The sequence below is a fragment of the Giraffa tippelskirchi genome, chromosome 6 (genome assembly GCF_054371585.1).
Source record: "Giraffa tippelskirchi isolate mGirTip1 chromosome 6, T2T-mGirTip1v1.2.pri, whole genome shotgun sequence".
Classification (NCBI taxonomy): Eukaryota; Metazoa; Chordata; class Mammalia; order Artiodactyla; family Giraffidae; genus Giraffa; species Giraffa tippelskirchi.
Genome location: NC_137280.1, coordinates 122693903 through 122706365, shown reverse-complemented (window position 1 = coordinate 122706365; position 12463 = coordinate 122693903). Strand labels below are relative to the sequence as shown.

At 38.3% G+C, this 12463-nt stretch overlaps 1 protein-coding gene and 1 pseudogene across 4 annotated transcripts in view; one reads left to right on the top strand and one right to left on the bottom strand.

The window, feature by feature from the left end:
- The window catches only part of NME5 (NME/NM23 family member 5), a 30803-nt gene extending 29862 nt beyond the window's left edge, over positions 1 to 941 (top strand). For all 4 annotated transcript variants that reach the window (XM_081500776.1, XM_081500774.1, XM_081500775.1 and 1 more), the window contains one exon: positions 836 to 941. In XM_081500776.1, the coding sequence (XP_081356902.1) occupies positions 836 to 849 (14 nt within the window). In that variant the 3' untranslated portion in view covers positions 850 to 941. The remainder of the gene's footprint in view (positions 1 to 835) is intronic.
- A 625-nt stretch (positions 942 to 1566) lies between these two features.
- On the bottom strand, positions 1567 to 10843 carry LOC145510907 (high mobility group protein B1 pseudogene; annotated as a pseudogene).
- Positions 10844 to 12463: the final 1620 nt, after the last annotated feature.

The following is a 12463-nucleotide window of genomic DNA, read 5'->3' as shown; positions in this document are numbered from 1 at the left end:
AAAGGGTTACACTATTCTGTAGTCTATTAAGTGTGTAATAATATTATATCTTAAAAAAACACAGATGTGTATAACTTAATCTAAAAAAATGTTAACCATCATTTTAGCCTTCAGTGAGTCATGATTTTTTTGCAGTAAGATCACTTATCATAGACCACTATGTGTGTGTTAAGTCGCTTCTGTCGTGTCCGACTCTGCGACTCTATGGACTGTAGCCCGCCAGGCTCCTTTGTCCTCTTGCCCATGTGATTCTCCAGGCAAGAATACTGGAGTGGGTTGCCATTTCCTCCTCCGGGGCATCTTCCTGACCCAGGGATGGAACCCACGTCTCTTATGTCTCCTGCATTGGCAGGTGGGTTCTTTACCACCACTCCACTTGGGAAGCCCTAGACCACTATAGCGAATCTAATAATAATGAAAATGTTTGAAATATTATGAGAATTAGCAGACACAGAGACATGGAGACACAAAGTGAGCAATTGCTCTTGGAAAAATGGTGCTGATAATCTTGCTCAATGCAGAGAGCTCAAAAACCTTCAATTTGTAAAGAAAAAAAAAAAAAGCTGTATCTCCAAAGTACAATAAACTGATGGAGGAATATTATACCTGTATATATGAGGATCATGTTATCTGTGAACATAGTTTTACCTTCCTTTCCAATTTGGATCTATGCTTGACAATATTGTCTAATGTAATATTTATTGTTTCAATTTTTAGTGGTCATTTTATTATTATTCTTAAAGTGATTTTGGAAACTGTTTTAAATTGATAGAGTATATATTGAAAGACGTATGTGAACATTAATTAACATAAAGTTTTTTTTTCTTTTCCATAGATTTGGCTAGCTGATTGGCTGCTGAAAAATAATCCCAACAAACCTAAACTGTGTCATCATCCAGTTGCAGAAGAATCTTATTAAAATAAAACCCTCAAAGAACAAATCATGAGCTGTCTTACTATAAAAGGCATGCTTCTACTTAAGAAAAAAGTAACTCCTAAGGTTTTATGTAACTACATGTGAAATTATTTCTTAAAAATAAATTTTAAAATAATATCTATTTTGTGCAGCAGATAACATTATCTAAGATAAAACATTAGTTTGGGGTATTATTTTTTTCTAATATGAAAATGGTATTAATATGAGAAGCACTTAGAATGTCAACAAAACAATTGCAACTTTTTATTTTTGCAGTTACAAAGTAGTGTTCAGTTAAGAGAACAATAATTCATATAGGATGCATCAGAGACAACTGAAGATGGTAAAACTACCATCCCTATATAAAACTGATATTTGCTGTGCACCAACAAGAACCTACTTTACATTTCTTTGCCAATTTATTAATACAACTCGCATAATACATGATGCAAAATTAGTATCTGTTGAAAATACCACCAGGGCAGGACTAGCTAAAGACACATTTGGTAGTATGTTAACTATATAGAAAAAGGCACTATACAGTTTAAAAACAAGTCTTGTACAGCTTTACAGTTCTTTTTTCTTTAGAAAGAGTGAGTTGTGCACAGGGAGGTTAAATGCTTTTAGACAAGCAGGAAACTAGAATCAACTTACTTCTTATTATCATCTTCAACTTCCTTCTCTTCCTCTTCCTTCTTTTCAGCCCTGATGACTATCTTTTTTGCTCCATATTTTTTCTTCATCTTAGCAGCCTTCTTTTCATAAAGCTGCTTGTCATCTGCTGGAATGCTGTTCCACATTTCTCCCAGTTTCTTTGCAACATTGCCAATGGGTATGCTGGGATATTCTCTTTTGATTTGGAAGAAGAACAGGAGAAAAACTGAAGGCAGCCTCTTGTATGCATTGGGATCCTTGAGCTTCTTTTTTGTTTCTCCTTTACAAGGAATGTAGGTTTTCATTTCTCTGTTACAAAGGCCTTGTCTACCTTTACTATGCCTTCAAAATTTTCTTTTTCAACTGACATGGTCTTCCATCTCTCTGAGCACTTTTTGGAAAACTCTGAGAAGGTGACTGGGTACTTGTGCTCCTTCTGGCAAGTTTGCCCAAAGAATGCATATGATGGTGGTTTGTGGTCTCTTAGGGCATCCTTTCCCATGTTCAGTTATTTTTCCTCTGTGAGTCTCAAAATCATCCAATGCCCACCTGGCTCTCCCTTGCCCTTATGCTGTCTTCATGGAGGTCATTGTGTTGCAAGGGCTGTCAGTTTAGGATATAACAGTGATATAGCATTAAGTAATAGAAGGCTGATGTAAGATATTGCTTATTATTTTTTAATTTTGAGAAGATGTGGCATTTTAGTTATATTTTCCCTAGCCTATATTCTGTATCTTCCTGCATAATTAATGCATAGTTCAGACAGCTTAGTTTAAAGAATGTTAAGTATATAAATAATTACAGTTTTCTTTTGCTATCCTATGGGCTTCCCTGATAGCTCAGTGTGTAAAGAATCCACCTGCAGTGCAGGAGACCCAAGTTTTATTCCTGGGTCTGGAAGATCCACTGGAGAACGGATAGGCTACCCACTCCAGTATTTGTGGGCCTCCCTGGTGGCTCAGCTGGTGAAGAATCCGCCAGCAATGCGGGAGGCCTGGGTTCGATCCCTGGGTTGGGAAGATCCCCTGGAGAAGGGAAAAGCTACCCACTCCAGTATTCTGGCCTGGAGAATTCCATAGACTGTATAGTCCATGGGGTCGCAGAGTCAGACACAACTGAGCAACTTTCACTTTCTGCTATCCAATAGTAGAGTGTTCCTATGAAACCTCTCATAAGCAAAAAGAATGTAAAGTGAAGCCTCAGTTACTTTAGTTAGTCTTTGTGCTAACAGAAGCACAAAGTAAATTGAGATCTCAAGCCCAGATGCTCACTAACAGTTCAAAGCTATGCTGGCTTGATGCTGGGATGCTGAGTGTAGTTCCTTAGGAAGGAGCTTGGTGGTGCTACTCTTGTTGCTCAGTGTGCGCACTGCTTCTGAATTCAGTTCAGTTCAGTCGCTGAGTCGTGTCCAACTCTTTGCGACTGTATGCAGCACTCCAGGCTTCCCTGTCCATCACCAACTGCCGGAGTCTACCCAAACCCATGTCCATCGAGTCGGTGATGCCATCCAGCCATCCCATCCTCTGTCGTCCCCTTCTCCTCCTGCCTTCAATCTTTCCCAGCATCAGGATCTTTTCAAATGAGTCAGCTCTTCACATCAGGTGGCCAAAGTATTGGAGTTTCAGCTTCAGCATCAGTCCCTCCAATGAACACTCAGGACTGATCTCCTTTAGGATGGACTGGCTAGATCTCCTTGCACTCCAAGTGACTCTCAAGAGACTTCTCCAACACCACAATTCAAAAGCATCAATTCTTCAGCGCTCAGCTTTCTTTATACTCCAACTCTCACATTCATATATGACTACTGGAAAAACCATAGCCTTGACTAGACGGACCTTTGTTGACAAAGTAATGTTTCTGCTTTTTAATATGCTGTCTAGGTTGATCATAACTTTCCTTCCAAGGAGTAAGCGTCTTTTAATTTCATGGCTGCAATCACCATCTGCAGTGATTTTGGAGCCGAAAAAAATAAAGTCTGACACTGTTTCCACTGTTTCCCCATCTATTTCCCATGAAGTGATGGGACCAGATGCCATGATCTTAGTTTTCTGAATGTTAAGCTTTAAGCCAAACTTTTCACTCTCCTCTTTCACTTTCTCAAGAGGCTCTTTATTTCTTCCTCACTTTCTGCCATAAGGGTGATGTCATCTGCATATCTGAGGTTATTGATATTTCTCCCGGCAATCTTGATTCCAGCTTGTGCTTCATCCAGTCCAGCATTTCTCATGATGTACTCTGCATATAAGTTAAATAAGCAGGGTGACAATATACAGCCTTGACATACTCCTTTCCCTGTTTGGAACCAGTCTGTTGTTTCCTGTCCGGTTCTGTTACTTCCTGACTTGCATACAGGTTTCTCAAGAGGCAGGTCAGGGGGTCTGGTATTCCCATCTCTTTCAGAATTTCCCACAGTTTATTGTGATCCACACAGTCAAAGGCTTTGGCATAGTCAATAAAGCAGAAATAGATGTTTTTCTGGAACTCTCTTGCTTTTTTGATGATCCAGTGGATGTTGGCAATTTGATCTCTGGTTCCTCTGCCTTTTCTAAAACCAGCTTGAACATCTGGAAGTTTACGGTTCACGTATTGCTGAAGCCTGGCTTGGAGAATTTTGAGCATTACTTTACTAGCATGTGAGATGAGTGCAATTGTGCGGTAATTTGAGCATTCTTTGGCATTGCCTTTCTTTGGGACTGGAATGAAAACTCACCTTTTCCAGTCCTGTGGCCACTGCTGAGTTTTCCAGATTTGCTGACAGATTGAGTGCAGCACTTTCACAGCATCGTCTTTGAGGATTTGAAATAGCTCAACTGGAATTCCATCACCTCCACTAGCTTTGTTTGTAGTGATGCTTCCTAAGGCCCACTTGACTTCACATTCCAAGATGTCTGGCTCTAGGTGAGAGTGAGTGATCACACCATCGTGATTATCTGGGTCGTGAAGATCTTTTTTTATAGTTCTTCTGTGTATTCTTGCCACCTCTTCTTAATAGCTTCTGCTTCTGTTAGGTCCTTACCATTTCTGTCCTTTATTGAGCCCATCTTTGCATGAAATGTTCCCTTGATATCTCTAATTTTCATGAAGAGACCTCTAATCTTTCCCATTCTATTGTTTTCCTCTATTTCTTTGCACTGATCCCTGAGGAAGGCTTTCTTATCTCTCCTTGATATTCTTTGGAACTCTGCATTCGAATGGGTATATCTTTCCTTTTCTCCTTTCCTTTTTGCTTCTCTTCTTTTCATAGCTATTTGTAAGGCCTCCTCTGACAGCCATTTTGCTTTTTTGCATTTCTTTTTCCTGGGGATGATCTTGATTCCTGTCTCCTGTACAATGTCACGAATTTCCATCCATAGTTCATCAAGCACTCTATCAGATCTAGTCCCTTAAATCTATTTCTCACTTCCACTGTATAATCATAAGGGAGCTTCTGAACTGGCTCACTGCAAAACGAATACTGAGTTCTGTTTTCCCTTTTGGCCTTTTTTCATAAAAGCAAAAATCCTCTTTGGATTTATTTTGATTAGTGAAAACAGATGTATGTAGGACTTTTTTAACAACAGAGTTACGAAAGAACGCAAACTTTCAAAAAGAGGGGATACCTATATTTATTGTAATGAAAATGTTTAGAACTCCATTATAGTTTTAACCAGTCATATATAACTGTTTCCTCAATGTTAGTAAGTGCCCTCCATGGGTGACCAGAAGGTAGAGTGAGAACTCATTTCTGTTTGTATCACTGAAAATCCTGCACCCTGGGAGGCCCCTTAATCCTATGCAAAATGAAATGATTGGTCCCTCTACCAAAGTCTTTAATATTTCTCAATTATGTCTTTGTGATGAGATACTAGTTTCCAAAAAATGAAATATTCTCAGTTATTAAAGAAATTTTTATTTACTTTTAAAAGATCCAAGTTGTAAAACAGTTTTATTAAGAGTAAATAAGTAAACTGGCCTCATCTCTTCTAAAGGCTAATGTCATTATAAAACTGAAGATGGAAATGAGGGCAACCAAAGAGACATCTTAACCAAAAGCAGTGAGTAGATCTTGGCTAGATACTGGTTTTAAAAATCAATAAAAGACCTTTATAGGACAATTAAGGAGGTTTAGGTTTGGAAATGTTAGGTGATGTTAGGAAATAATTGCCAAATTTCAAAGAGTCAAAATTATATGACCATGAAAAGAGAATGTCATTATCTTTAGGTGAATGCATTCTAAAATATTTAGGGGTAAATTGTTTTATATTTGCAACTTATTTTCACATGATTCTGCAAGAATTATTTTTATACATGTAAAGATAAAGCAAAGTTAGCAAAATATTAACAATTATTCAGTATAGTTGGTGGGCATCCTAGTTTAGTATTCTTTTCATTTTTCTGTGCTTTAAAACTATTCACAAATGAAGTTGAGGGGAAAAGATCTATTATCATCAAAATCTAGTGGTCAGTTTTTCACATTCTTGATAGGGAAACATTCAGATCCTATATAGCTCTTGATTAGATACAAAAATGAAATACAATGATCATTTATGATATGTTCTAGCCAAACGTGTACCTTAAAATTATCTAGCCTTTAGGTCAACCTTCCTGCTTACAGTAGTAGGAAATAAATTGGTCATCTAAAGAATACCATAAAGAAGCAAAAATTTACAAGATGGGATGTTCTGCAGGACAGCTTCCCCGGTCTTTCAACAAATTGGTGTTAGGAGAAACGGGGCTCTTTTAGATTAACAGAGATGTAAGATGAATAATCAGAATCAACACTTGTTACTAGATTGAACCCTCATTTAGGCAGACAAGTGGCAAAAGACATTTTTGAGACAACTGGAAGATTTGAATCTAGACTAAGTATTAGATAAAATGAAAATGTGTTCAAAGGTAAAGATTGTTAAGAAACATATTGCAAAGCAATATGTCCAGAGTAGTCTCACTTTGATAAAGAAATACATATATGTGCATATGTGTGGATTAAGTTGTAGAAGGATGCCCACTCAAATGTTACTGTATAATCTCTGGATGGTGGTAATATACTGGTTTTTTTCTTATTTTTGCTTAGCTATATTTAAATTTTTCTACAATGTTCATATTACTGCTTTTGTCATTTTTTAAAAAGGTTCAGAAAGATAAGTGTCTCACTGGTTGCAACATTAAAAGGGTTAGCAACACTTCCTTATTAATAGACTATCTTCAAGGTATATGTACAACCAAGATGCTTTACAAGTTCTCGGTCCTGATGTTTGTATGAGTTTTGGGACATATTCTTCCTGGAACTGGTATGTCCACTGTATTTCAAAATACCTCTAACATTCATGTTGGAAAGACAAGCAAAAATCTTAAAAACATAGGTAAATAGTGGATGGCTATATTTTGGACAATGGCCAAGAGCCTATAGGAAAAAGCAAATAATTTGTTACAATGAGATTCCAGCTTCAGGAGGTTATTTCCCCCACAAGAGCCTCCTCTTGTGCAAAAAAGTGGCTGCATTGTATATGGCAGAAAAATGCTATACTGGAAGTCAGCTTCAGTCCCCAGACCTGCCATTTGTTTTGTGTTTTAAGTGGAAGAAAAAAAATAGAGCAAACTTAATTTGAGACATGTTTTGGGAAAAATCAGAAATACATACAGATGGAAAACAATGTATTAGCCATAGGATTTTTAAATTTTGGACACATTTGAGGTCATTATTTCATAGATCAGAACTGGAAAGTGAGGCATAGAGTAAGAAAAATGAGAAGACTGCCTTCTGACATAACCTGTGAGGTAACACCAAAGTCCTGTGTACACATTTGTTACTAAGTGATGGTGATTTAATGCATTTATCGTGAATGATTTTGTGATATTCTTATTAATCAAGATACACCACTTCATTTAGTTCCTTTCTCTAGGACTCTAAAAGACCATAAAAGCAAGCAAGCAAGCATACAGTTCTCTTATGACTTGAGATTAAATAGCAGTTTAGATCTGGGATAGCATGTAGAAGTGCCTCCTCCTACCCTACCCCAAACCTGCTGCCAACACACACACACCCCCTTCACAGTCTTCTTAAACTTTGCCGAGAATTATGGTACATGTCTAACCTGGATGTGCCTACCTCAGCTTCTATGTGAAGTGTTTTGAAAAGTAAACTAATGTTTGGAAACCCAGGGCAATAGTTTATTTGCCCTAGCTTAAGGGTGACACAGTTCAACTTGATTTGAAAGTGTCACAGTTACTTATATATATATAATTTTGGGTTTCCCTGGTGGCTCAGCTAGTTAGGAAGCTGCTTGCAGTACAGGAGACCCAGTTTTGATCCCTAGGTCAGGAAGATCCCTGGAGAAGGGAGTGGCTATCCATTCAGGTATTCTTGCCTGGAGAATTCCATGGACAGAGGAGCCTAGTGGGCTATAGTCCATGGGGTCACAAAGAGTAGGGTGCAACACTTTCACTTTTCATATATAATTTTCTTTATTTATTTATGGCTGTGCTGGGTCTTTATTGCTTTGCTTGGGCTTTCTCTATGCAGTGGGTGGGGGCTCCTCTTCATTGTGGTGCAAAGGCTTCTCTTTGTGGTGGTTTCTCTTGTTATGGAGGACAGGCTCTAGGCACACAGGCTTCAGTAGTTGTAGCACGCTGGCTCAGTAGTTGTAGGGTGCGGGCTTAACTGCTTCAAGACATATGGAATCTTCTGGGACCAAGGATCAAACCCACGTTCCCTGCATTGGCAGACAGATTCTTATCCACTGTACCACCAGGGAAGTCTGTGAACTGTGAACAGTTACGCTCAAGAAGTACTTTCCCATCTCAGAAATACTGCCACTTCTCTCTTGTAGTTAACTCTATATAAGAGTATTTAGATTACGCTTTGATTTTTCATTCAGAGATGGCTCAGTTCTTCCTTGGTTGCTGCTACTTTGACTTCAAGTGCTTTTTCTTGAGTTCCTTATTTTTGTTAAGTTTCCCTGGTGGCTCAGATGGTAACGCGTCTTCCTACAATGAGTGAGACCCAGGTTTGATCCCTGGGTCGGGAAGATCCCCTGGAGAAGGAAATGGCAACCCACTCCAGTACTCTTGCCTGGAAAATCCCATGGATGAAGGAACCTGGTAGGCTACAGTCCACAGGGTCGCAAAGAGTTGGACATGTCTGAGTGACTTCACTTTATTTTTGTTAGTCTGCTTACTAATAACATTCACTATACTAATTTTGCTAACATTCACTATACTAACCTTTGGAAGGACTAATGCTGAAGCTGAAACTCCAATACTTTGGCCACCTGATGTGAAGAACTGACTCATTGGAAAAGACCCTGAAGATGGGAAAGATAGAAGACAGGAGGAGAAAGGGACAACAGAGGACGAGATGGTTGGATGGCGTCACTGATTTAATGGACATGAGTTTGAGCAAGCTCTGGGAGTTGGTGAAGGACAGGTAAGCCTGGTGTGCTGCAGCCCATGGGGTCACAAAGAGTCGGACACAACTGAGCAACTGAACTGATACTAACTTTGTCCCTTTCATTTAAGATCTATAATTGCTTTATAAAAGTTAATTAAATCTTAGAAACCCCCTGGCTTATGAGAGCCTTTAATAGAGAAATTTACTTCTAAAGGTAGAGTCCAGTGATTTCTGGCAATTTCAGATAAAGACTGTAAGGAAGATAGCTTTCACCTCACTGAAGAAAGGACATGACTAAAGGAAAAAAATCATTGTGGAGCAGTTCTGCATAGCTTTCCTATTAACTAGATTCTTTAGTCCATTGGAAAGGGGAGATGACTAAGTAATATGATGTCTGTTCCATTCCTGCATCCAAAGTGACCCAGAAAGTTCTCTCCCCTCATTCAAGGGTTGATGACACTGCTGAGATTGATGCCTTTTGTTCCCAGACCAAATTGTTTTTTATAGCCCACCCCCTGCCAGCACTTTCCAAAGTGCCACTGCCATCAGCTCCAGAGGGAGCCCCTTCCTCAGGCTTCCTGGCCAGCAGCTGCACTGTGATGGCAGGGAGCTTGGAATGGGAGGAGAAAGCAGCTTGCAGACAAATGGGCAGCTAATCCGACCAACAGCCCATCACTAGAACCATAAAAAAAATTCCTTTTTTCCCCCCACTTGCCTCATCTGCATTTCTTGGCTGAGGTGGCGATGGAATGCTCCTTGGGAAAGTTATGGTTTCACATGGTCTATCAAGCAACCTCAAATTTCCCCCCTTTTTTCTTTCTCAAACAATTCTGCTTAGTTAGCTTAGTATTGTCAAATCTCTACAGACCTTACAGATAGTAAAAGAACAATAAGGGAATAGTAGAAACAACTTTATGCCAATGAGATTGAAAAATTAGATAAAGTCCTTAAAAGACACAGCTACCAACAGTGTCTCAATCTAAATGAAAATTTCTGGATCCTTCTTTAAACTTTCTGTCATCATTGTTTGGATCTCTCAGTGTTCAACTTTAGTTTAGAAGCAGCCCTACTAAACTTAATAAACATTCTCAACTGTTCTACTAAGATCCAGTTGCTTTTCAGCATAAATTTTCTATTTTGGGGATAGAGAGGGTAAAGCTATTTTATTAGAATAAAATTTAAAAAATTTTATTTTATAAGAACATCTCAGGGATTAATCTTACTTTAATCAGGATTATAAAATTCTGATCCTTCTGGGTGGCCTTTATGTTAGGGCCAGAATGACAACCTTGCTGGTCTTTATATAGTGTTCCTAGTCCTTAACAATGTGAGAACATTTCAAGGTGAGAGAGGGTAAAGCTATTTTATAAGAATAAGCATCTCGGGTTAATAAATCTTATTTTAATCAGGATTATAAAATTTTAATCCTTCTGGGTGGCCTTTAAGTTAGAACCAGGATGACAACCTCGCTGGTCTTTATATAGTTTTCCTAGTCCTTGACAATGTGAGAACATTTCAAGGTGTCTTTAACATATATATGTGATTAGAGCCTCTTGCACCATAAAATGGTTAGCCACGGACCCATATAAAACAGTCAGTCTACAATGAGGTTGAAGCTTTGGAAACATCACATCCTTTTCAGTGGTACTTGCTTTTATAGTGTCATTTAGCAAATGGACTGTGAAGAATTAGTCATGCCAAACTTCTAACCATCTGATGACTAGCTACAGAATAAACATCCCAGATGAAAATTTTTAGATTTTAAAGCTTTAGTCTTTCTTTTCAAAGTTTCAATTAAAATAAAATGCTATATCTACTAGGACCCCCAAGTTCTCGTCTAACTTGTTTGCACCTTTCAGAGATACAAGATCAACACATAAGTAGCACACCATGAGTTCCTTCATGCCTCTCAAGGATGGTTTGAGAAAATGGAATATTTGAAGCCACTGTAGTCTTTGTGGTGAGAAACATAATACACTAAATTAAATCACAATGTGATGGTGTTAGGCATATTAATGAAATCACATTGTTATATTCCTCTTTCTGTTATGCATATTGTACGTCCCAGTCTGAACACTGTATTATATGTAGGAAGCCAGACCCTCTGTCTAGCTACCTGTAGGTCTGGATGCCCTCAATCTGTCCTTGGCTCTTCAGTAGTTACCTAAGTCTGAGACCTAACCCTGGGATCTCCTACACCATCCGAGGTGGCCTTTTCCCTGGATTTCATGCCCTTGTATCTTAGAATACTTTTCTTTCTTTTTAAGATCCATCTTTTTAACTAGACTTTTCTTGATCATTTACCTTTATCAGTGAGTTTGGTATTCCTGACCTCTACATAAGCTGCTATAAAGATTTTGATATGCCAGTTATATCTTAATACAATTTTTAAAAAGATTTTGAAATTCTGAAACACATCAGAGAGTAAGAGTTAAAAACAGTGTGCCAATGTGTTTTCTTCCTATTCTAATTGATCAGGGAAACCTGAGTTGGATGTACATATTGCCCATGTAGAAAACAGGTTTCCTACTCCATGAGGAGTTGTTTGAAATTAAATTTCACTGCTTTGTGACAGAAAATACTGAGTATCTAGTGTATATATAATATGCTATAAATTTTTTTTTTTAATATTTTATAGTTGTTAATCTGGCATTCAGGGCTCCCACAGACTGGTCAGTGTTTATCTTTCAAAATGTATCTCCCCAGAACCTGCCTTATGGTTGCTGCTCTAGCTAGAGTCATCTGTTTGCTCACATTGCTCCATTACTCACTTTGTTCATTTGCTAAAGCCATTCTCTTCCTTTACTCTGCTCTCCTATATCACAATACTGGAGATTCTCCTGTTCTTTTAATGCTTGTACAATTCCTAGCCTAGGAGACAATTTCCTGTAATTTTGCTCTAATGCATGCTTGTCTCATGTGCATATGAACTACTCATGCTTAATTGCTGACTTATCTGGCACGTAATAATATACTTTGATATACTGTGCTGGACATAATGGTGAAATGGTTTAGCATTTGGCCTTTATAAACAGCAAAGCAGTTTTATATCATAACTCCATCATGACTTCTTAGCTCTGTGACTGTAGGAAAAATTGCTTAACATCTCTGAGTCTGCTTCCTCATCTCTCTACTGAGGCTAATGATAATACCTACATTGAAAGTGAAAGTGTTAGTTACTCAGTCGTGTGTGACTCTTTGCGATCACATGGACTGTAGCCTGCCAGGCTCCTCTGTCCATGGGATTCTCCAGGCAAGAATACTGGAGTGGGTTGCCATTACCTTCTCCAGAGGATCTTCCTGATCCAGGGATCAAACCTGGGGCTCCTGCATGCAGTACCTACCTTACCAGGATTGTTTTAAGGATTAAATGTGATAATATATGTAAAATTACCTAACAGTGCCTTATGACACTGAGTAAGCACTCAGTTAAAGTTAGCTATTATTTTTTACCTTGTCCTTTTTTTTTTTTAACTTATGTATGGACTATGTTCCCATCATTAATGGAAGGATTACTATCTATT